Source organism: Sciurus carolinensis, chromosome 5, assembly GCF_902686445.1.
Source record: "Sciurus carolinensis chromosome 5, mSciCar1.2, whole genome shotgun sequence".
NCBI lineage: Eukaryota > Metazoa > Chordata > Mammalia > Rodentia > Sciuridae > Sciurus > Sciurus carolinensis.
Window position 1 is genome coordinate 60568306 of NC_062217.1, and position 27285 is coordinate 60595590.

Consider the following 27285-nt stretch of genomic DNA (forward strand, 5'->3'; position numbering starts at 1 on the left):
GATCCACGTATAAAGAAGCACCGTTCTAGCTGCTTATAGAATCAGTGGAAAGGAGAAAGGAAATACCACCTATTGAGCTTTCTACCAAGGATCAGGAAATTAAAAAGCAATTCAGAGACATTGAAAACAGAAAAATGGACCCCAACAAAAAGAGAAAGTTCAATTTTCGTATCAATAGCATTTTGAATGCAATTTAAATTATTACAAATTTAATATTCTTTTTGCTAACTTAAAATACTTTGTAACATTAAAGTGAATGTTTGTCATTATCACTTTATACTAATTTTATTTCACTACAGGTTAACCTTCCTATAATTCAAATGTCTACGACTATAACTTAATAGTTTATGAATTACTATTATGTGAAGATGAACACAAGACAGTAGCAGGTTATTAGTTTTAAAAATTCCTTGTGAAAATTTGTATTTTCTATATACATTTAGCAGATTTTTTAATAGCTGAACATCTGAGAATTCTAAAACTTTTTATTATTTATCAACTCCACTGTCATAATGATGCATATATTTCATTTCATATTTTAAAAAATTATTTATTTTTGAGAAACAATATAAATAAGAAATTTTAAAGAGTCAAAATTGACTTTATGAAATGTTTAAAATTGGGGCACTTCATTAAAGTATTGCACAAGTTTTTCTTCATTTATTTGTTCAAGTTGTCTTTTCAGTGTATCAAGTCAAATTTGTTTAGAAGTATCATATTAGAAGGACTAAATCTGAGGACACTGATTCCAGTAAGGAGAGACAGCACTTCATAATTACCTAATAGAAGTCATTCTGATATTCCTGGGTTCTTGCTATCTGCCAGACACTATTTACTATTACTAATGTGTCTAATATCCTTTAGAATATGCATATTATTACCTTAAAGAAATAGAGAGTAAGGGAGGGGCAAGGGAGAGAGGCAAGGTGAGAGGAAAAGAGGAAAGGGTGAGATAATTGAGACTTCTGCACACGACCAGATATCATAAGGCCTGTGCCAACCTCAATTTGCCTGTTTCTGAAGCACGTGTTCCTGGAGTCTCGGCAGATGGTAAAATACTTTCACACTCCATACTCTTTTTGAACAATACATGAACTAAAGCACCAAACAGCCTTCTGATTGTGCTAGCAAGACGTAAAACTGATAGAATATAGGCCAATTTCTCTTCCCTTTTTATTATGCTGCTTGCTGCTTATGTCAAGATTTTACTGCCTGTGGAGTATTGGTATTTCTGGCTCAAAATACCTGAAGTCCTTATTTTCAGTCATAATCTTCTACTGCACAATAGTCTTGACTTGGGAGAGATTACTGAAGAGTTACTGTTAAGATTTTCTATAGCTGTTTCTTAAGCAGCTTAAACCAGAACTCAGCATCCTCTTCTGAATGAAGACCCTGTTTGACTTAATTTAAAAATATATTTCCCTTTAAAAAGAGGCCTTTGAGAAAACATTCCAATGAGGCTCTACTCTTTCTATGGTAGAACAGAACCTTTCCTAAGCCTGGGCTTTTTCTGTGGGGCCTCTACGTCTATTTTGGGTCTCTCTGATAGTTTCACAATTGTCACACTGCGCTTAGTCTAAGATTGCATCTTACAAAACAAAATATATTCCCTTTCTTGGCTGAAGCAATTTCTATTTTCATTCATGGAAAATTTTAGAAGTTTATCAAGTTTTCTTACAGTATTCCTAATGAGAAAGGGTATTTCAATTGAATGCTCAGTCATGATAAAATGCCTGTTCATATCAAAACACAAAAACATGAAAAAAAAATCAATGAAACCAATGCCTTTGCTTTAGGAAGTTCATGGTTTAATTCTTTCCTTCCAATGAGCACTTAAGTAGAAATTGTTGTTATTTTATTTTTAAACATGCAGCTGTTGCACAAATATTCATTGTCAAATTTATTCAGAGTATAGTGTATTTCCTTTTGCAGAACTGATTATGAGATTATTGTTTATTATAAAGCAATAAAGAGGTTTTGGACCAATTACTAGCAATAAATCTATAAAAGTCCAAAATTGAAATGAAGATTAGAAGTTCAGAATATCATAAAATTTTCATTGAGATTCCATATATTTAGACAAAATTTCACACTAAACAAATTTATCTGTAGATGCTCAATCGTATGGAAATATTAAGTTCCTTCTATGTTGTGAGTCAAAGTTTTTTTAGACTAAATTCAGAGTAACTCTTGAGAGTAATTCTTCAGGCAAAAATCACAGTTATTAAAATGAATTTGTCTATGTAAATGAAATGAAAGGCAGAGATTCAAGATATACTAACAAACAATACCTATCTTTCTTCAAACAACTGGGAAGAAATTGGAATATAGGGAAGGCTGGTCTCATGGATCTCTGCCTGCATATTACTTAAAAGAACAGAATTGAAATAAAAGAGTGTGATTAAGTAACTGTCTACTTTCACTTGAATTTTTACAGTAATAAGCTCACATGATTGAAGAACCTACTATGAACCTGGAAATTTTCTGTTTGTTCTATTAACCCTCTGCAATGTGTACAAGTCTATGAGGTACATAGACTTGCTCTCAATCCCATGTTACAGATGAGATAACTGGAGCACAGTGTAATGATCTAGGTCAAGCATCTGGCAAAGACAGGAGGTGTGATTTGTTCCTAATCTTTATCTACAGTAGTTACCCCCTCCACACACTTCCCCTCAGTGTCTTACTTGATATGTCTTAAAAATGTAATTTGGGCATTCATAGTGTATGTGACCCATGCCTTCAAGTTCCAGAAGTAAATTTAGTCTCAATATGTGTCTGTCTCCCTCCTGACCTCATCCTATGTTGACATAGGGTCCTTTAGAAGTAATTATATCTTGAAAACTATAAAGTTTGTAAAAGAAACATAAGGATCCAAAAATGTGATATATCAAAAAGGCCATTAAACAAGGAGTAGCGACTCCACTTTAACCAGAAGTTCTGTTGACAACAAACAGTAAAAAACCAATCTCAAAGTCACCATTACATGGTGGGGTAAATCATTTGTAACAATGAAAATAAGACCAAACTGAACTTCTGATGTTGAAGTGTGAGAATTTTCTGGGAATGCAAACAACTATACATTTAGTGATGAGCTCCTGGCTAAACATGAGGAATCTCAACGAAAATCTTATGATAGTCTAGACTCCTAATCTTCATTTGCATTTTTGACCTTAGCATTTTTATCCCTACTATTGTATTGCACTGAAACTATTGCATAGATTGTAAAGTTGCCAGTTAAAACACAGGATGGACAGTTAAATTAGTTTAATTTTAATTTCCAATAAACAATGAATAATGTTTTACATCAAGTATTTCCCACATATTGCAAGAAACATTATAAAACTGAAATATTTGGGATACAAGTAGACTTAAGTTTTTTCTTTGCTTATTTCAAATTCAAATTGAGCTGGCCATCCTGTATTTTATTGGCAATGTTACTTTAATGTTATTAAAATCTGGGTATCCATGCTTTGTCAATCATACTAATCTAAATAATTCTTAACCTACTGACAGGAATACATGTCAAAATAGCATTAAGGAAATTTGAACTATTTTAGACAAGTAGCTATGATTTCTTCAAAAATTTAAAATTATTCTATAGCTTCAGAATTTTATTTATTCCTGTATCTGTGGATATAAAAATAAGATGAAACATCTTAGTTTTGTTTTACGAATACAAATTCTTATTAGCATTTTTTCTTGTAAGATACTTTTATGCTAAAGTTTAGAAAAAGGTAATTTTGCTCTTTAAAGTTACTGATATTCAGTAAGTTCTTATTTTTACATGTAGCTACTGATTGTCATGCCTATCTATCACCTTTACTAGTCAGAAATTACTACAAAACACAAATACAGAAAGAATAGTTTTTCTCCCCTAGGGAAAATTATACTTTGGGGTTAAGTAAATACCATTCCTCTTCATGACTTCTTAAAGGATGGATTGCATGAAGGAAGCTCCTGAAATGAGATTCTATAGCAGTGGCAGCTGGTATTACCATTACTCTACACCAGGAGGCATATTGTTCTCACAAATATTTTCTATGCTACTATAAAGCACACGGTATTTGTGACCCCAAAGGAAGCTCAAACACATCAGATAATTACTAATAACATTTACATTTATATAAGAAATGAATACTCAAAGTTAATTCTTTTGCAGAATAAATGTCATATTTGAAATTCATGGATCTAAAACCTTCCAGAAGACATAGCTTATGTTCCTGCTTATTTTATAGCAATCCTTTAACAACACTAACACTTATTTTATTGAACACCCTTTTAAAATGAAATAATAATAAAATGGAGAATATACTCTGAAAACTCAATATTATGGTAAATACTTTAAAATCATAAAGTAAGCATATGTATTTTTAAGAAATACAATGAAGATAATTGTGCATAAATGTTTTACCCTAATTTATCAGTCTTTAATCAACTGTGCTAGAACCACCAATCATATATAGTAAAGAGAAAAAAAGTCACGTCAAAAGAATATAGATACAATTTTCAGAATTTGAAACTAAAATGTTTCTAGAATTTTACTTCTTTTTCTGATGTCTACAAATAATTTTACAATTCAAAACTCACAATGGTAATTTTTTTTAAACTTAAAACTTTTACTAAATAATTAAGGTCTAAGTTTTGTTGCTTCTATGTCCTTTCATTATTGATGACAATTAAAAGTATTCATCTCTGTACACTAAGTCTGCATTGTGTCAACATTCCTGTGGTTCTGGTGCCAATAAGTTAGGATTTAGATTAGTTGGTACTAACAATCTGCATTCTTAGTCAAATTCTACATTACACATAAAATCCACCATGAATTATATATATAAGTCAAATATCCCAGGAAATTATCAATATTTTTTTGATAGTACCTTCTTAATTTTGCTCTCACGGGTCCTCATCTTTGCCTGACCTAACTGATAAGGTCAGCCATGATTTCTCTTTTGGTTTCCTTCTCTCTCTTCCAGTTATCATATTTACTCCCAGAATTTAATTCACCTTCTATGTTGTCAGTTCTCAGTTTCCAACTTAGAATCATATCCCTAGTTTCCAGGTAATTTTTCCCAGTAGTTTAAACTTTAAAATTAATTTTAAAAATGCTAATTTCCTAGTCAGAGCTTTCCTCTTGTATTCTCTAACTTATTTAATTGTGTAGTTTTCCAATAAGTAGTATGAATTAAAATCTGAGAAATACCCTTAATTATTTCTTTTCCTTTGTGTCCTATAGCTAGCTAACTTTTCCTTCCCATCGTTCAAAATCTGGTCCCAACCTATGTCTCAATCCACTCTCATTTAATTCTCATTTACTTGAACAATTAATATCAGTCATTAGGCATCTACTATGTTACATTTTAGAACAATATTATCTGATATTAGTAGTTCCCTTTTGGAGGATAATAACCAAAGACCTCAAGACAGTGGTAGAGTTAATCAAACCTTCATAAGTTCCAAAGACAATGAAATTTTCACTGCTTGTCCAACTGGCCATGATATTTACAACACCAAGAAACCTGTGTTGCATATACATAAGTATAGGGTGTACATTCATATGCACATATTTTATTCATTTAGATAATTTATGCTTTAACTATAATAATTTATTGAATTTTTTGATTTCCTGACCCAAGACTTATTCTAATTTAAGATCTTTTTTAATACCTTATCATTAGCATTTATTCTAATTCACTAGTTATTGGTGTCCAATATCTTCTCTCCTACAAAAAAAAATAGCTCAACATCCCTTTCCCTTTTTTTTTTTTTGCCCATGTTTGCTTCTTTTTATGGTTTAGAACATTTTCCTAACATATCACACACACACACACACACACACACACACACACACACACACACAAATGGCAAAAACTTCATAGTCACCTAAAAACATACTCATGGGCTTTTCAGATCAAAGAAACCAGGTTGAGAACTCTTGAATTAAATTGTTAAACTGCCTGACTTTAGAGTCTTAATTTTAATGTCTACCTGCAGAATAAAACAAAGTAAATTTTACAGGAATGTTGGCAGAATGAATAGAGACATAGTAAATACATTGATGAATCTTATCTTGACTAAAGTAATAGAGCAAGTAATGGAAAATGCTGAAATTAGACTGTAGCATGCATACTTTAAGGTGATCCTTGAAGATTCCCAACACCTGATGTTCATAACTTCTTATGAGCCCCTACCTTTGAGTGTGGACCAGACCTGAGACTTGTATCTAACCAATAGACTGTGACAAAGGTTACACAGAATTCTATCTTGCTGCAGACATACTCCAGAGAACCTCCCAAGTGGATTTGAAGAAGTAAGCACTCATGCTGGGGGCCTATCTAGTCAGCAGCTGAGGTTGACTTCCAGGAATTAAGGGCAGTTTCCAGCTGGCAACCATCAAGAGACTGGGGCTCTAATACTACAACTGCAAGCAAATGACTTCTACCCACAACCTGAATAATCTTGGGAGCCATTCTTCCTTGATTTAAGCCTTCAGATGAGCATGCAGCTTGGCCATCTCAGTTGTAGCCTGTGGATCCTTAGCAGAAAGTTTATCTAAGTAACACTGTGACTTCTGATTTACATCACTGTGAGGAATGGGTTGCTTAAGGTTGCTTAGTTTGTGGTAATCTGTTATGAAGCAATCAAACTGACAGAAAGATAAAGACATGGTAGTAAATTTGTGCTTTATAATCTAGATGTTTTTAAACCAGTAAATATTGTGACCTCTGTAGTTTTGAGATGAAAATAGTTAATAGACAAGTTTTGAACTCAGATTTAGAAAAATATATTAATAAAGTGAAGAACTTAAATTCTCATAGAACAAAAAGTGTAATCAAATTATGTTCCTTATATTGTTGAACTATTAGAACCTTATTTTTACCTTAAATTCAAATCACAGTAGGATCGATTACCGTTTCTCTACAGTATTCTCTTAGGCTGTAGATTATTTAACTCAGGGACCACTGTGTAGAATTACCCTGAATTGATTCCAAAAATCCCATGGGGGATACCAATATAAGCAGGTTATAATATGTGATCTCAGAGAAATTTTCTTTGAATTTATGTAATTTTCTCAATATGAATACTTACACAGAAATTAGAAATCATGATTTACACAAATATTTAATATAATATTATGTAATATTATGACAAAAATCTAATTTATGTTTAATTTTGAGGTATATTATGATTTTCCCCCCTGAAGTTTAGAGAATTCACACAATTCTTAAGGACTGGAGTTAAATAAGGTAATTTTATGTTCATTGACTTTTCTGAATCTTTATTTTACTAACTAGCTTTAATTTTTCCAAAATGACAACTTGTCTCTCATGCCTAATTTTTTAAATGCTTATTTTTTTTACTGAGCAAGTGCGTCTTGCATATTTAAGCATATAAGGAAGACTATTTTGTAAATTTGTACTTGATATAAATATATATGCATACATATTATATATATAATATATATGATGTACATATACAAATGTGTGTGTGTGTGTGTGTATGTAAATTACTTTATAAATACAAATATAAATTACTTTTTTTCCTCGGTCCTGTCTCAGGTCATTTTCATATGTTATATCAATACAATGGAAAAATAGAATTGTAAATGTATTATTAAAATTGTGGAAAATATCAACAGTTAAAAGAGGAGATAACTATAATTAATATGGTACATTACTTCTTTCTAAGTGTTTGTTTATCTGGATGATTTTGTCATCGTAGGACACATTTAATTTTTCTTACTGTATTTTCATGTATTTGTGAAATATCAAAATATTTATTCAGTGAAAAAATGTTGCTAGCCTACTGTCTGTAAGAAACCACTCTGCATGGAAACATAAAACATGATCAAGCAGTTCTAGAGAATAATGGGGGCAGCAAGTATGAATTAAATAATCAAACATACTGTCTTTGAAGAAAAGAAGTAAGTAAAGATGGTTCCAGTGAAAAAGCACAGACATGACCCCTCATATGCATGTCTTATTATTGACTTACAATCTTTGTTGACTTAACCAAAGCACTTCCATTTTCATGCCTCTGTACAAAACAATGTAATGCTGAATGGGGTCTCACCAAGGTCTAATTTTAATTTATTATTACCCCAAATAAACAATAAACAAAATAAAATGAAAATTACCCAAAACTGAAGAAACAGTTCTCTCACAAGTTTTTCACGCTCATAGCTAACTATCCAATCAACTCACTTCTTAACATTCAATTTCTCAAAATTACTATTAAAAATAAAATGAGTGCCCTATAACTTAAAATATAACACCAGTGATAATTGTGTTGAGTCATGCCATACAATAAAACATGTATTCATGGAAGGCAGTTTCTCTATATAGCAAAAACATTAACTGTGGAGTCAGGCATGGCTTACTTATAACACTATTAATTTACGGTATTGGTGTGGGATCATAAACAACATAGCGAAACAACTACTAAAATTCCTGGTTCTCAAAAAGACCTCAATAAATACTAACCAAAAATATCAATTGTCAAAACTGTATTTAGTGAAACATGGTTTATAACTTAGTTCAGGTAAAATCAGAGGTGCATGAAAGGAAGGGCTTTTACAAAGTAAAATTAATCTGCAATTTTGCACATGATTAAACATCAGAAAATCCTTTAAAATAACATTTAAAGACATACCACATAATAAAAATAACTATTCTTATTTCTCAATGGGACAGGATTAGGACTTAATTCTGAATTAGTGGTAATAGCCCATTCCTGATCTGATCATATAATTGTTTTTGTCTGTTTTTAAATCAGTAAAATTCTTTCCTCAGTCTGCTTAAAAAAAAAAAAAAAAAAAAAAACCTTCAATTTAAAATCCCCTTACTATTTTCTTAGAATAAATGGTCTATGATCATCATGTTAATAAGTTAACTTCTTATGGCAATATGATTTACTGCTTCTTGGGAATAGAATGTATCTTTGCCTACAATAATAAAGTAAAAAAAATATTATTGATAAAAATTACACATGTGCATCATTTGTGGTACAGTTGGATAAATATGTTCTATGATTTGAACGTGCTTAGAATGTAAAGATAGCAGGTATTTTGTCACCAAAGGGATACCAGACTTGCCTATTGTTAAAGTTCTCTTGAGGGTCTTAGAAACAGTTTTGTGGTTAATGTTTTTATTACTGAATTCCAGAAGAAAATTTTGAAAGACTTTATTTTACTTCAAAGATCTTTAATGATGGCAATCATCAAATTCTGTTCATCTTACAAATATGCATATATTTGAAAATCTGTGCTTTATTTCACTTTCCCCATTTGAAGCAAATTTAAATGGATAAAATGTGCACATTATATACAAAAACATCTGCCTATATCTTTGTACACTAAATTATATCTTTGGGTCAAAACAAGAGAGTAAAGAAGAAAAAATAAAACGCGTGTTTGTTAGTTCATATACTGATTCTTTTTTACTATACTACCAATTTTTTACTGTTTTAGACATTTTTAGCTCAATATTTTGGAAAATTTAAAACATGCAAAAAAAATTAGAGACCATAGTATAAAACTACTCAAATAGCCATCAGTTGACCTAACAAATACTTGTTTCATTGATTAATCTAGTCTTATAATTACTATTATTATGATGATTACTATTTTGCTGAAGGAGTCTTAAAACAAATTCTAAACATGACACTGCTTCTTCTGTAAATATTTCAGAATCTATCACAAGTAGTGAGGACTTTCTCTTAACAAAAGCACAGTTCTATTATCACTGATAATAAATAATAAAATAAATAATTAGCTAAATAAATAACAAATTTCACATATCATTTAAAACCTAGTCATATTGACATTATCTCCTATTGTCTCCAAAGTTTTTTTTTTTTTTTATAATGCTGGAAAAATAAACAAACCAAATTCTTGGTTTCTAGGACACCAACTCATTCTGTGATAGTCAAAGCAAGTACATACCTTGCATTTTACTAAAAAAAACTATATTTCATGTTAACTAATAAATAATGAAGTAAAGTTGTTCACCATGTTATCTTGAAAATCCTTTGTTAAAAAGTAATTCTTTTTTGTCTGTTTTTCACATTGATACATAGTATATTTTATTAGAATGCTAAATAATTATTTTAGCAATAAATATAATTTTACAAAATTGTTTTTGAAAATAATTTTAAAATACTAATATGTTATTTTTCTTCCTATATACGCCCTTTTACCTAGCCCGGTCTTTTCAATATCCTTCATATATCAGCTGTATATTCACTACTTAGATAAGGATGAGATAGAATGGGAAACAGTAAAAAAAGCATTTAGCTGTTTGGCAAAGTCCTAAACCTATCATGAGACTATTTTTGGTTGTTATTGAGGCCAAAATAAGTAAGTAAGTAAGTAAACAGATAAATAAATAATTGTGTCTTGGAGGGAAATTATCCAGGAAAATAGTGGGGATTCCCAACACAAGACATTCAATACATTTGCTTATACTGACTGAGAAGAGGAAAGAGAGGAAAAGCTGAGAAATAAAAAGGAGAGATCCCATATTAGCTGGTTAGGTCTCAAGAGCAGCCTAGAAGATTAAGATGAAAGAGTCCTTGAGGCTAGATTACATGGCAGAGTCCAGGGAGGCAGGAATATTTCAGAGAGTTAATGGGCCTTCCTATACATCTAAGCACTGAATCGATAGACACTCTCAGAGAAACCTCTTTTCACTCCCATAGGAAGATGGTATCAGCGCCATTCATGAAGAGGTCAGGAAGACTGGAATAAAGACAGTCTCATTTGAGACCCATATGGACCAAAAGAGAAAACTGACATACAAGTTGCAAATGACATAAAAGTCTGAATGTTGCAGTTATTTTTGCATTATACTGAAACTCTAAAATAAAGGGGGAAGAGAAGTGAAGTTTCTTCCATATCAATATAATGAAGATTAAATTTTTTTTTTTTTTTTTTTTTTTTTGTGGTGCTGGGGATTGAACCCAGGGCCTTGTGCTTGCAAGGCAAGCACTATACCAACTGAGCTATATCCCTAGCCCCTAAAATTTTTAAAAAGGACCAGGCACGGTGTAGCACACCTGTAATCCCAACGGCTTGGGAGGTTGAGGCAGGAAATCTCGAGTTCAATCAAATCTCGAGTCAGCCTCAGAAACTTAGCAAGGCCCTAAGCAACTGAGAGAGATCCTACCTCCAATAAAATACAAAGAAAAGGGGGCTGGGGATGTGGCTTAGTGGTTAAGTCCCCTGGGTTCAATTCCTGATACCAAAATAAATAAATAAATAGATAAATAAATACATTTAAAAAGGAAAGGGAAAATGAAAACTGTTTTCCAGTACATGTAATTTAGTGGCTTAAGAGTGGAACCTGATATAATAAAGACTACTCTTGATAATACTTTTATAACCCACTAATTTTTGCCCAATTCGTGCATCATTTATTTTTTAATTTACATCTTGTGTTAGCTTTGTGTCTACTGTGATGAAATACCAGAGGCAATCAACTTATAAAGGAGGAAAGGCTGAATTTGGCTTATGGTTTCATAGGTTTCAGTCCATGGTTAGTTAGTTGGCTTCCTTGTTCTTGGGCCTGTGATGAGGCAGCATATCTTGGTTGGGGAGCACTTGGTAGAGCGGAGCTGTTCACCTTATGGAGGCTGGGAAGTGAAATCTCAGGAGAAAAAGATAGGGTTCCCTTATTCCCATCAAGGGGTATGCTCACAATGACCTCACTCCCTCCTGATTGGATCCCAATTTCTAAAGATTCCACTACCTCATAATAATGCCAAGGCTTCAACACATGAATTCTGGGGGACACTCCATATCTAAACTTCAACACATGTAAAGCCCTTCATCATTTACTTTTCATAAAGCAAAAGTTGGCTGTAATATGAAATGTATAATGCCATCAACCCAAAACTTTAAAATAGGAAATAAAGCAGAACTGTGTATCCATGCCATAGCATATGTGTATTCAGATGTGAGAACATAAACTTAAGTTCAAAGTTTCCAAAAACCTCTATTGCATGAAACCATTTGTACTAATTTATTTAAAAAATGTATAATGAAAATAGTTACTATAATTAGGAGTAATTTGTAATAAGTTTTTAAGTAAGAAACATTATATTTGGGAAAAAATAAGGATCTGACAGGTACAATACATATTACTTAGTAACTTTTCAGGTAATATGGACAGTAATTGCTTCTATTTCACTCGCTACAAAATATGCTTTTCAAAAATTGTAAGATGGCAGACAGAAAACTCCAGTGAAGAAAGGGAAACAGTTGAGGTCTATATAGCAAAATGTTTGCTACTGATGATTACTGTATCAATTCCACTGCACCCCCTTTTCACGAATTCCTCAGTTAATTACTAAAAAAGGGATTGTGAAATTTAAAGATAATATACCACAATAATAGCCAAATATAAACAGTTTAGTTTGAATCTCTTAATATTTCTAGGCTGCTGATATAGAAGGTTAAAATTTTAAGTCCAATGAATGTCTAAGGAGCTATTAGCTACCTTGGTCCTTCAGGTTCCTCATTTCCCTCTCTTGCTCTTCTTTCTTTTCAGTAAGGGATAAGGAGTGTGTTTCTACCAAGAAACATGCTTTTTCTGGCTTAAGAGACATTTTATGGATCATTATTCTCCTGAGTGAAGTCACTATGCTGAGCTGAATGCTGGAGTATATATGCAAGGTTGTGTCATTCCTTGGACCTCTTTTTCCATATGACTACATTGGTAAAAACTCTGGGGACTTCTTAAAGCAGGCTTCAAAGGTATAATTTTTTTTTTTTTTCTCTAGCTTTAGAATCTCTTTTGTCTTCTCCCATTTGGCACCTGGCCCAGTGCTATTGCCCAAGTCTAAAAAGTCATTGTGTGAGTAACTACACATATTGGATAAAGTTCTAGCCAAGGGCAATTTAACTTAAGCATACTTTAAAAGCTAGAGAAAATGTTCTCTCTCTCTTTCTTTTTCTATGTTTGGAAAATTCAAACGTGGGCTTCCTCATGTGTGCATTTAAAAGAAAGCGGAGGAAGATTGGTGAACATTGTCTCTAGTCTAAAAAACAACTTGTCTGTTCATTGGTCCAGATCAATTCACCAACCACCAACAAAGTACTAATTTTGTCTCATTCTTGTTAATTTTTTGTCTTTCTGGAATGTATATTCTCTTTAATGACTTGAGAAAAAATGACAGCTAGAATGTGCTGGGGTCTGCTTAAAGTATTCAAAATATCTCGATTCTCTTGACAAATAAAATGAAATAAAAAGAAATTTAATATCACCACATATTTTTAGTAATAATTTTTCCAGAAAATCTTCATATATTTGTCTTAAATTTATGCTCTACAGTTTTTGTAAAAATGTGCATTTAGATGAGCATTTGTATTTAATAATTTTTCTCCACATCTGTCTTTAGTACATAGTATTGTGGGAGTCAAAGGACAAAGGTCAGTTTCATTTGTGCATACAGATTGCAGTTATGATAGTGATGATATATATATAACATGATTTTGCTATTTTACACTAAGATACTTCAGTTGGCTCTGGCTGACCACAGACACAATTCTATGACAAACAAAATATATAACTATAATTGTGACTTTGTCCATCTCATTAATGAATCCTAAAACCTGCTATTGCTTTCTAGTTGAATATTTTAAAATTCCTAATTCAATTAGTTAACTAGAAAATTACCCAGAGTTCAGCAACTTCTGAAACCCACTGATTAACCTCACAGTGCTCTTTTAACCTGCATATTATTTATCTAAATTATTTCATTCTGCTAAAAATAATAATCATGAAACACTGTTTCAGGCAAGGGTAAATCCTCCACCTGGTATAACGTAAGTATTTTGAAGGTACTTCTGTAAAATAGCTTTGGTAAACTATTTAGACAAGTTCTAAAACATTTTAGGTTAGCATATTTAACATGTGAATTTCTTTGTCTTTGTTTGAACTGAAAGACAAGAAGATCTAACCGGTCCCACACACTTGTTTAAGAGGCAGTGAAGTACTAGTTTTTAGACTATTAGCTTAATAACAATAAAAGATATTTCAAAATAGAGAGAAGGAAGTAGTAGAATAGAAAAATAGGTCAGAAAAAGCTGCTATAGTTTTCCTTACCCTGTAAGGAGACAAATAGATGAGGATTGTGGGAACATGAGTTTAAGAGAATAATCCTATAAAATGAGCCCACTATACTGACTCTCCACATGCTTTCTTTGCCAAAAAGCAACCTGCCTGCAGACTAACCTGGCCTTAGGGGATAGGAAATATCATATTCCTCAAGAAAGTGAGGCAGTGAAGTGGGTACTGAGTGCAGGTCATGAATCATGGGAGTTGAAGATGAGGGCTGGTTTCAAAGAAAAGACAATAGGTTGCCAAGAGCTAACCTCTAGGATGGGAATCTAACTTCCTAGCACAAGGAGTTACTAAGGAGATTGCCCCTGTGCAGCTCCTTCCTGCCCTTAAAAGAGAAGAAAGAGAAGGTGGGGGTTTCTGGGGTCTATAAGACACACCATACCCACTCCTGAGGACACCAAGCTCTGGCCTCGCTTCTTTTAGGGGAAATCTGCTACCTCTGTCTCTTTCTTAAATAAAACTTGCTTTCTCAGCTTGCCTCAGCGTTTCTTGGGTGTTCAATCTTAAACACTGGGGGACCAAGGACTAGATCCTGATCTCCAAGACCAGTATCACCCCCACCTCTCCACTTAAGTCTAGGAAAGTTTGGTTCAGTGGAGCCATTTAGATTCATTGATATTTACACTGATGAGTGCCAAGAAGCTAGATATTGTATGTCCTGTATTTTCCTTATACAAACAACATATAGGACATGAAATAATAAGAGTCAGAGCCAGCATGGAGTTTAACCATGAACCATGAAAGAAGATGCAAATGTAACTCCACATGTGTAACATTTGCTTATGAGAAAACCACGGCGCCAGAGACACAGTGGCATGGTTCACGCAGGATGGAAGGAACAGGTAGAAGCACACCTACGAGAGATCTCCTCTCTCCCTGGATAGAAAGGCATCTTAATATCCTGGAAGTCGGAGAATTCCACAGCTGAAACTGGTTAAGAAAGCCCTTTTGTGCTTTTTACCTCCTCTTGATATTCCTACTTCAATCACAGAAATGCCAGAGGCACTTTAATATCTGAAGCAGTAGGAGTTAAAAAGCTAGGAAATTAGGAAAAATTCACCATTACCCCATTTCCCATTTTAGGCAACCAGTTTGAGGCAGATGAATTTAAAAAACAAACAAAAAGACCACCATTTTTCTCTTTTTTTAGTTTGGATATTTTCTTTTTATGATGACTATGTTTTAGATCAGTTTTAATTACACAGCAAAATTGCAAAAAAGTTACCGATATTTTTTTGTATATCCTCTGGCCCATCCCCACTATCTACATCACTCACTTGGAAGAAAATTTTTAATTTAAATAAGATAGAAACTATGCTCATTACCCTGAAGTACTGAACAGAATTAGAATTTTGAACATTTTTTTCTTTTTTATAATAAAGGTGAACTACTCAGTGAGGTTTTTAATTTCATATTATATGTATATTGAACAAAAACAACCTTTGCCCAAGATTTCCTCCATTAACTAAGAAGCAGCACCCTTATAGGATTTGTTTTGAATGAACAATTATTCCTGAGATAGGGTGTGGATCTCTGGAGAAGAAAGGTTCTGGTGGAGTACACCTTACTGAACATTCAAAATGAATCCAAAACTCAAATAGAAGAAAAGAAAATACAAAGCAAAGTCATTACTTACTTCAATAGCTATTTAACATTTTTTTCCTGTAAAGTGTTCATTGGAAAATATTATTGCATAAGACAATACATACATACATGCACATATATATATATCTTATTGTTCTTTGATTACATTCTAATTAACTGTATTTTATCAGTTCTAAAATATGTGATTTCACATTGTATAGCTTTGGTATCAGTATATCCTAAAACTAATGGCTTCATTCGATACTTGTACCGTTTTTCTTCTTTTTTAATGGTTCATAAAATAAAGACGAATCATGGAATTTAACAGCCAGTATATCAAGCACAATACACTTGATCTATTTCAAAGAATATAACGATAAAGCCAGCAGAGAATGACTAAATGTCCATTTACTCATGCCCCAGGATCACTGTTACAACCTCCAGTGTACAACCAAACCATAACAATGCCAAGCGATCAAAATTCTAAAGAGAACTTACCAGAGTTGGGGTCGGAGTTGCCATCTGCCTCGGTCCTCTTGTCCGGAGAAGCCTGGTCGTAGAATTCGTCCTGTGGCTGAACCAGAGGAAGAGGGTGTGAGATCAGGGTTCCACTACCCACCGGCTCGTGGTCTCCAAGACCACTGTCACTGCAGCTTTCCTGGGAGCCGTCGGGGAGGTGAAAGGTAACACGGCGCTGCGACTACAAAGAAGACCACAGGACATGCTGATTAACACTCCTCCCAAAGAAAACGTTTTATGTGCAGTGGAACACAAAATTTAAAACATTGCAACAAATGGCACAGTGTAAAACCAAAATAAGACTAAAGCAAAACTAAGAACAAGCATTCATTATTTTCTATTTATTAGGTAATATTCACTGGCATAGTACGAAAAATAATTTCAATCTTGTATGATTCAAAATCATAAAGCTAATGCAAAGTCTTTGAAAAGTGTTACAAGAACAGCAAAATAGAATACTTATACCAGTCAACAAAATTATAGAAAATATCTAAATAGAAGAAATATGCAAATATGTTTGCCAAATAGATCTGAATAAATACATAGATAATGCAACATTCCATTTTTTTGAATGATCAGGCACTGTGCTTACTTGAAGTTTTTACAACAATTTTTGCAATCAATATATTTCCTGCACTATTACTTGCTGTTTTTAAAGGGCAACTTTTATATCTGGTGTTTCTAAACCAATACTGGAACGACTAATTAATATTATTTTAAATAACCAAGTTCTGTGAAGTTGCAGTTGATATTGTTCTTTTCACAAAATACTTTTAAAGAAATTCTTTGAAAAAATACTGTTATGAAAAGAACTATATATTTACTTAGAGATTAAATGATTAAACTATTATTGCCCACAGACCCAGATATTTCAACCAGTTTTTGGTTACATAATATTTTAGTTTAAAGGTCTTCAGAATATTACTTCTGCATTTATTTTCACAATATCATTTTCAGAAGCAAGCCAACGTGTGTAAGTTTACTTCAATAAATGTTACTATTTTAATAAAATAAAAATATGCATTTCAGTACAGATCACGGTTTAGTTCTCTTGGTAAATGTTCTGTTAGCTGATGTAATTCATAAGACATGAGAATATTTACAGCAAACCGGGGTGAACACTTAGGCCTTAGAGAATTGCATGAGAGTAGTAAATTTGTGCTGTACTACTGAGCTTAATTTTCATCCTGCTTTAACAGTCAAAAGATCATTCAATATCATGCCATGACCTTTTATTCAGATTTAATAAAATTATGAATATAGAAATAAAATATATGAAATATAAATATATAATGTATACTATCATCATTTTGTGCTACCTAATGTTTGTGATTTTCAAGAGACTATTTACAGATTATATTCATTTCAAAAAAACAGGAAGGCAGTGAGAAGCAAATGCAATAGAGAGATATACTGCAACTCTATAAATGTGGTTTTATAGACTGACAATAGAACAGTGCCTATTTTCTATGAGTCACTGGTTCAAATCCAGCTCAGAGTCATAATGGAGAAGAGCTGATACTGCTTTATTGCTGTTCAATGACCTGTGTGAAATGAGTTGATAGTTCAGTACATTTTTAATGAACTGATTCCAACATCACATAAACTATAATCATAAATGGTACTAATTGCATCCATTGTAACACATTTCACCTTCATGCACAACTATCTTATGAACATCCTTCTCCTCTCAAAGGTTTTGACACGTGCCTAGATGAGTGCTACAGAAAAAGCAAGTCAAACATGAATATTAATATTGGAAGTATATTTTTCCTTGCATAAGGAAGGTCATGCTAACATTCTTATTTATTGTATTATTTCTGTTCTCATAAGAATTTAACCTTCTAGGGAAAACCAATATTTTCTGTTTGTATTTCAATATGCTTTTACTCTATCAGTACCCTTTTGTGGGAAAGTCAATATTAATGACAATGAACAGATTGTCTGTTGTACATGACTATCAAACATGGCTTTTAAAGTGACTCTTCTGCCAAACAGTCTACAGATTTTAAAGTATCTTTGGTTTTATTCCTCTAGGAATTTCTCTTAGGTATAACTCAGGTGAGTGAGAAAAAAGCAAAATGTAAGAGAAAACTAAAGGAACAAATAATTTTGTGATATTTATAAGGTATTTCTAGAAGTTTCATAAACTATTAAGAACTGTTATAGAAAATTTATATTAGTGATAGTTTTCTAAACATAGTGTTACCTCAATTACAATTTTTTGTCCTAACTAATGTACAAAATAGGCAATGCCAGTTATTCTGCAATGCAGCAGTTCTTGCAGTGTGTCCATTAGAAAAAAATATTTATTAAGCATCTATTATATACCTGCTACTATGATTCACTAAGAATTAAAAAGTGAAACAAATTTTTAAAAATTTTTTTAGTTGTAGATGGACACCGTACCTTTATTTTATTTATTTATTTTTATGTGGAGCTAAGGATCAAACCCAGTGCCTCACAGGTGCTAGGCAAGTGCTCTACCACTGACCTACAACCTCCCCCAAAACCTATTTGTCTAAAATGATTTCAAACACTGTTTATTAGACTCCATCTCACATACATTATGCTATGATATTTTCTTAACATTTACAAGTGTGAATTTAAAAATAAAACAAATTTTGTATAATTTATTTTCAAGGAGACTAAGTTAGAGTGATATAATGTTTAAACTATGTGATTTATGAAATTATTTCTTTATTAATTTGATGCAAAGATGTTTAAGACTTAATTGACAGAATTGTGCACAATTTATCTGCCTGATGGAAGGTGGGGGTGGTGATGCATGTGGACTAAGAACTGTTATATGAATATTATGATATGAAGCAAATTGATCAAGCAAATCCATCATTAATTTATCATGATTATGATGGATGTTAGAGGAATTCTAGTCTGAACTATCAAGGCAGATGTATGGAGAGGATCTGAGTAAATTGAAATTCAAACAATTCAGAAGAGTGAAGAGTTGGGAGACAGAGTGTCTGTGGATGTCGTGAAGGACTCAAGAGCACCTGTTCAGATTGGGCTAAGGAAAACCAAGGGGAAAGTCAGACCATGCCTCCTGGCTTGTAGTCCTGGCTCTGCAAAGGCTGGCACAGTTCAGGGAACTTTATCTCCTTGAATTATTCCCTGGCTTTGAATAAAGAAGAAAATAGTGCCTTTGGTGTTAAGGATCAAAACAGATAAAATAAGAAGTGTTCCAGATATATAATACTTGACATGCTGTACATACTTAATAGAAGGTAGCTATAATTCTTAAAAGCTACATTCTTTAAACCTCTGGGTCTATCAATGTTTGGCTTGTTTTAAAGATATGATTCTTTCACAGCGGAGAAAAAAAGCATTATTCTTTTAGAAGAGAAATGTGAGAAGCACTGAATTTTGGCATGCTTCCCAAGGGACCTATGGATCTAGTAAGCTAAGGGCCCTTTCTAAGGTGAGGACACTCTGTAGGAGTAAAGGATTGGGGAGACAGTGTAGAATTCATGGTTCCTCCTCAGAGAAAGCAAAGCTTACCTTTATCATTTCAGGAAACCTAAAATTGTATATTCGAGAGAGAAAAGGATAATTTTTTTTTATTTATTTATTGCCTCTGAGAATGGGGATTCCTAGCTTACCCTGATGGAAATATGTCCAGTCTAGGTTGTAAATGTTGTCAAACCCTCTCTGCACAGAGTAGGGACAATGCATGCTCAGGAGACTCCTTCAGAATTTCTAGAACTTGGACATTTGCATTTTGTTTTCCTAAATCTATATTGCCCATTAAATTTTATCCCATGGGAATTATCATTATTATTACTATTATTATTAAATATTGGCTCTTCTGGTTAGTGGTTAAATGTCACTTTTGTCTACCTGATTTATCACTGACAGGTTAGTTTCAGGTCACTGACTACCCTGAGAAAGAATGAGATGGAAAGGTAACTACTAAGACAGCTCCTCATTATTTCTGTCAGTGATGCTGCTATGAATTCTGACCAGGTAGTTTTGTTCTTTTATCAGAGGCGACATAAGCTTATAGTGCCATGTATACATGTATGAGTATGTCCAGGATCCATTAAGTCTGAAGGTCCACATGGGTTTGATGTGAGAATCATCACCAAGCACCTATACAATACATTTATCTTGCAGTTTTGTAGAAAGGCAGAAAAGAGAAAATTTAAGATGCCTAGGGAAGTTACACCTGCCATGGACACTGTTCTTCAAGAGTCACAGAAGGACTGAATCACCTAAGAAATCTCAGTGATTGAGTATTTCTCTTTTCTATTTCTTACTGATATAGCATAGCATTTAACAATGAATGGGTCACATTCAAGTGTATAATTCAGTGCAATTATGTAGAGAAATTTTCAAGCACAAGTTTGCTGGTAAGATTCATTATTTCATTGCAAAAAATATCAAAAAGTTAGAAAAAGAGAAATGCCTAGTAGATGACTAATAAATTCTGTAATAGCATTCAATGAATATTGTAAAATACTTTTTTTTTTATTTTGGCTATTGGGATTTCTTTTTTTTTTCATTTTATTTTATCTTATTTTATTTTTATTGTAAACAAATGGGATACATTTTGATTCTCTGTACGTGGAGTAAAGGCATACCATTCGTGTAATCATAAATTTACACAGGGCAATGTTGTTTGATTCATTCTGCCATTTTTCCCCATTCCTCCCCACCCACCCACTCCTCTTTTCCCTCTATACAGTCCTTCCTTCCTCCATTCTTGCCTCCTTCCCTAACTTACCCTAAACATAACCCTAACCCTAACCCTAACCCCTCCCACCCCGCATTATATATCATATTCCGCTTATCAGCGAGATCATTTGTCCTTTGTTTTTTTGAGATTGGCTTATCTCACTTAGCATGATATTCTCCAGTTTCATCCATTTGCCTGCAAATGCCATAATTTTATCATTCTTTATGGTGGAGTAATATTTCATTGTATATATATGACACAGTTTCTTTATCCATTCATCAATTGAAGGACGTCTAGGTTGGTTCCACAATCTGGCTATGGTGAATTGAGCAGCAATGAACATTGATGTGGCTGTATCTCTGTAGTATGCTGATTTTAAGTCCTTTGGGTATAGGCCAAGGAGTGGGATAGCTGGGTCAAATGGTGGTTCCATTCCAAGCTTTCTGAGGAATCTCCATACTGGTTTCCAGAGTGGCTGCACTAATTTGCAACCCCACCAGCAATGTATGAGTGTACCTTTTTCCCCACATCTTCACCAACACCCATTGTTGTTTGTGTTCTTGATAATCGCCATTCTAATTGGGGTGAGATGGAATCTTAGGGTAGTTTTGATTTGCATTTCTCTTATTACTAGACATGTTGAACATTTTCTCATATATCTGTTGATTGCATGTAGATCTTCTTCTGTGAAGTGTCTGTTCATTTTCTTAGCCCATTTGTTGATGTTGATTGGATTATTTGTATTCTTGGTGTACAGTTTTTTGAGTTCTTTATAGATTCTGGAAATTAGCGCTCTATCTGAAGTATGAGTGGCAAAGATATTCTCCCACTCTGTAGGCTCTCTCTTCACATTACTGATAGTTTCCTTTGCTGAGAGAAAGCTTTTTAGTTTGAATCTATCCCAGTTGTTGATTCTTGCTTTTATTTCTTGTGCTATGGGAGTCCTGTTAAGGAAGTCTGATCCTACGCCTACATGTTGAAGATTTGGACCTACTTTTTCTTCTATAAGATGCAGGGTTTCTGGTCTGATTCCAAGGTCTTTGATCCATTTTGAGTAGAATTTTGTGCAGGGTGAGAGATAGGGGTTTAATTTCATTCTGCTGCATATGGTTTTCCAGTTTTCCCAGCACCATTTGTTGAAGAGGCTATCTTTTCTCCATTGCATATTTTTGGCCCCTTTGTCTAGTATGAGAAAATTGTATTTATTTGGGTTTATTTCCATGTCCTCTATTCTGTACCATTGATCTACCTGTCTATTTTGGTACCAATACCATGCCGTTTTTGTTACTATTGCTTTGTAGTATAGTTGAAGATCTGGTATTGCGATGCCCCCTGATTCGCTCTTTCTACTGAGGATTGCTTTAGCTATTCTGGGTTCCTTATTCTTCCAGATGAATTTCATAATTGCTTGCTCTATTTCTGTAAGGTACATCATTGGGATTTTAATTCGAATTGCATTCAATCTGTATAGCGCTTTTGGTAGTATGGCCATTTTGACAATATTAATTCTGCCTATCCAGGAACATGGGAGATCTTTCCATCTTCTAAGGTTTTCTTGAATTTCTTTCTTTAGTGTTCTGTAGTTCTTATTGTAGAGGTCTTTCACCTTATTTGTGAGATTGATTCTCAAGTATTTAATTTTTTTCGAGGCTATTGTGAATGGGGTAGTTTTCCTAACTTCTCTTTCTGAAGATTCATCACTTATGTATAAAAATGCATTGGATTTATGAGTATTGATCTTGTAACCTGCTACTTTACTGAATTCACTTATGAGTTCTAAAACTTTCCTGGTGGAATTTCCAGGTTCCTCTAAATATATAATCACATCATCAGCGAACAGGTATAGTTTGAGTTCTTCTTTTCCAATTCGTATCCCTTTAATTTCTTTGGTCTGTCTAATTGCTCTGGCTAGAGTTTCAAGGACGATGTTGAATAGAAGTGGTGAAAGAGGGCATCCCTGCCTTGTTCCAGTTTTTAGGGGGAATGATTTCAATTTTTCACCGTTTAGAATGATATTGGCCATGGGCTTAGTGTAGATGACCTTTACAACGTTAAGGAATTTTCCCACTATCCCTACTTTTTCTAGTGTTTTGAGCATGGAGGGATGCTGTATTTTATCGAATGCTTTTTCTGCATCTATTGAAATAATCACGTGATTCTTAAGTTTAAGTCTGTTGATATGGTGAATGACATTTATTGATTTCCTGATGTTGAACCAACCTTGCATCCCTGGAATAAAACCCACTTGATCGTGGTGCACTGTCTTTTTAATATATTTTTGTATGCGATTTGCTAAAATTTTGTTGAGAATTTTTGTGTCGATGTTCATTAAGGATATTGGTCTGAAATTTTCTTTCCTCGTTGTGTCTCTGTCTGGTTTAGGTATCAGGGTGATATTGGCTTCATAGAATGAGTTTGGGAGGGTTCCCTCCTCTTCTATTTCATGGAATACTTTGAGGAGCATTGGAATGAGCTCTTCTTTAAAGGTTTTGTAGAACTCGGCTGAGAACCCATCTGGTCCCGGACTTTGTTGGTAGGCTTTTGATGACCTCTTCTATTTCATTGCTTGAAATTGATTTATTTAAGTTGTGTATGTCCTCCTGGTTCAGTTTAGGAAATTCATATGTCTCTAGAAACTTGTTGATGTCTTCAAAGTTTTCTGTTTTGTTGGAATATAGATTTTCAAAATAGCTTCTAATTATGTTTTGTATTTCACTCGTGTCTGTTGTGATACTTCCTTGTTTCATTCCGAATTTTAGTAATTTGAGTTTTCTCCCTCTTTCTCTTTGTTAGTGTGGCTAAGGATTTATCAATTTTGTTTATTTTTCAAAGAACCAACTATTTATTTTGTTAATTTTAAAAATGTAAGTATTACATTTTTAATATTAATTTGAAAAATATTTATAAGCAGTTGCTAAGAATAAGAATCAGGTTAGTAAATGTTTTACTTAGTTGGATTGCAGTTGTGTAAATGTATCTTTTTGTGTGAATATATATAACCTGATTTTTAACTATGAATGTACCAAGTATTTAAAGTAGACTTGTTTGAGCCAGGCATGGTGGCACACACCTGCAATCCCAGCTACTAGGGAAGCTGAGGCAAGAGGATCATAAATTTGAAGCCAGACTGGGCAACTTAGCAAAAAAAATAAAAAAATAAAAAGACTGAAAATGGAGTTCAATGGTAGAGCACCCCTAAACAATCCCTAGTACTTCAAAGGATACAGAGAGAGAGGGAAAGAGTAGTTTTGCTTGATCATAAACATGGGATTTTAATTTTATTATTTTGACCACACTAAAATTTCTATGCATTACCTTTATATCATAGTCATTTTCTAGTTTGTAATTATTTCTCTTTATTAATTTGTGTAAATTAGATCCCATTCAAGAGAACAGAAAAATCTGTTATGCTTTCCCTTGTGCTTAGGAACGCCAAACCATCTTCTGATCTCTTTGCTATTCTAACTTTCATTCTTTACTTTATCTATCTTTTAAATTATTATAATAAAAGACCTTGCTATGTCCTCAAATAACACATGGATCCTATACTAAAGCCAATCATTAAAAATCTAGTAAATAACATGTCTAGTTAATGATTGCCATTGAAAGTGTCATATTAAAAATTATAAAATGCTATTACTGAAATACGAAAAGGTACTTAGGAATTTTTAAAGTATTACTCTATATGTAGAAATTATTTAAATATATTTTCAATGAAATATTATCCTTAATTCTATTTAGTTCTTTTAACCAATTTAAGAAATAATATATTAACTTCCATTTCTAAAACACGCGAACACACATATAAATGTATTCTCACAGTAGTAAAAGAAATCATCTCAAAGAGAATTATTAAAAATTATGAAGAATTAAAATTATAGTTTAATACAAATATTTCTTATATTAATTAGAAATATTTTGATCTGTACTTTTAATAGAACATACTTGAATTGAGATTCTTATAGTTTCAATGTAAGGGTAACTAATATTAATGAACATGCTATTTCTCATTTATATTTGAAATATGAGCATCAAAGTGGTAAATCCTGAGTGAAATTTTTAGATTTATGATTTAGCAAAACTAAAAATGTCTATAACTAAACATGTGCCCATTATCAAGAATAAGAAATACTTTCAAGGCATAATATCATGAAGAACTCTTCTAGAGGTGACAAATGATATATGTTGAGTATAGAATTCCTTTAGGAGTCTTTTTATTATTTGTAACTGATACATTGGGTTAATCTTCTATGCTTTTTATCAGATGTACATATGTTAAAACAATTCCACAAATGCAGAACTTATGTCTATGTTTTAAGCTAAAAATTATTTAGAGATTTAATATTCTATTTTAATCTGTTGCATATTTTTCAGATGATGAAATAAGGTAGAGTGACTTGCATTCATAGGTCATGACAAGGAACCAAAATAAAATTTGTATTTTCTGATTTCCAACATAAAACCATTTAAAATTAACCTTGCTCACACATCTGTTCATTTAACAAATCGGTACAGAGCCCCTACTGCATAGTAGATGCTATTCTAGCAACTAATAATACACTTGTGGTGTGTCAGTCAGTGTTTTGTCACTGCGAACAAAATTTCTGACAAGACCAATTGAGAGGAGGAAAAGTTTGTTTGGGGCTCATGGTTTTAGAGGTCTCAGAATAGTCTTGGGACTCCATTGCTCCGGGCCTGAGGTGAGATAGAAAATCATAACAGAAGGGCATGGCAGAGGAAAGCTGTCTGCTTGCTCATGGCAGCTCATGAGTAGAAAAAGCAAGGAGCAAAGACACATGCCCAATGACCTACTTCCTTTAACCATGCCCCACCTGTCTACAGTTACTACCCAGTAGTCCTTTGCAATTATTAATCCATCAAATGAATTAATCCACTAAGCAGGTTATAGCTCACATAATCTAATAATTTCTGACATGGCCTAATACATGATCTTTTCAGGGAACATCTCATACAGTGGACTATATAAAAACTATGTCACAAACTTTCCTAAAGATATTATGTTCTAAAAAGTAGAATCCATTAAGTTACTTCCCATAATTTCTCAGGATGCTTTTAGCCAGTCACTGTGTCACCTTTTCACAATATGATTCCCTTCTGATGCCTTCAAGCTATGCAGACTTAAGCAAGGTCACTTCATGAATAGGAGACTTTCACTGTATTAATCAACAATAACCCAGGCAGGCAAATTTTTGAAAAGGAGGGGCTGTATATGCTAAGTTTATGCCAGAACAATTCACAGATCTGTTGCCAGCCATTAATTGAAATTCATTGTCAATTTATGAAAATAAAATAAGAATGGAATAAGAGTAACAAAGACTGTTCTAATAGGCTATTTCTGACACAAATACATGATTAACTTTGCATGTCCTTGAGTATGTGTTTCTTTTTCCCCCCAAATCTGAGTAGAGAAATGTTAACAGCCTCAAATAAGGGTTGATGAAATCAAAACCAGCAAGTTTTGTAAAGAATGTATATGCTTGACATTTTAGGGTGTATAATGAATATTTACTGAATTAAGATGTATTAACCAAAATTGATACAAGGAATCTAAAGCCAGAGTAGTAAGAAAATATCATTGTCCATCCTATAAACCGCTTTCCCTTGGGAACAGCTATTTTTCACCATTAAGAACTTTTCAGAGAGTGCTGTCCTGATTCAGAAATTGCAAAATGAAATAAGACAACATTCCACTGGCCGCCAGCCTTTCCTTCTTTCCTCTCCCAAGGCTTATATTTTGGAATATTTGAACACTAGGGGTAAGACTCAGTTTGTGTTTGAGAAGATGTATAAATTCACTGACGGTTGATGAGGAATATAAAGGTATTAGCAATACTAAAATGGACCCTTTTGATTTCTAATTTTGCTTATGACATGTAAAGAAGCACTAGGGTATGGATATTACCTGGTCTTTTAAAGTCAAGTGGCGTTTTCAGGGGAAAGGAGAATGTTCCTCTGTACTTGGCTCTGTAATGGTTTGCTATCTGCTGCTATGTAACTTTCATTTTGGGACAGGGTTGTCACCTTTCACTCTACCTTACTATACAATTGTGTGTTTAGATTTTAAGACTTTTTAAATAATGTGTGTGAGAAACACACATGGACTTAAACTTGGCCTGTTTAGTTTGTATTCCTTAAATGAAGGACCTATATATTTTTCTGGGTTTACTAGAGTGCTCTGAATATCTCTTAAGACTTTCCATAGTGGGACATCTCATGTTAATGACATGGTGACATGATTAATTTTTGATATTTCCTTTTGATTTCAGGATGATCTGAGAGAAAGTTGGATGAATTTTTTTTTCAAAAAAAAAAACAAAAAGGCCATCAAAACCAACTGATATC

The 27285-nt window shown here is 33.1% G+C and overlaps 1 protein-coding gene across 8 annotated transcripts in view; it reads right to left on the minus strand.

The window, feature by feature from the left end:
• Pcdh9 (protocadherin 9) overlaps positions 1-27285 on the minus strand; it is an 866304-nt gene that overhangs the window by 286682 nt on the left and 552337 nt on the right. For 5 of the 8 annotated variants that reach the window (XM_047552459.1, XM_047552456.1, XM_047552455.1 and 2 more), the window contains one exon: positions 16206-16407. In XM_047552459.1, coding sequence (XP_047408415.1) covers positions 16206-16407 — 202 coding nt within the window. The remainder of the gene's footprint in view (positions 1-16205; positions 16408-27285) is intronic. The other 3 variants (XM_047552458.1, XM_047552457.1, XM_047552453.1) reach the window with 1 other exon arrangement.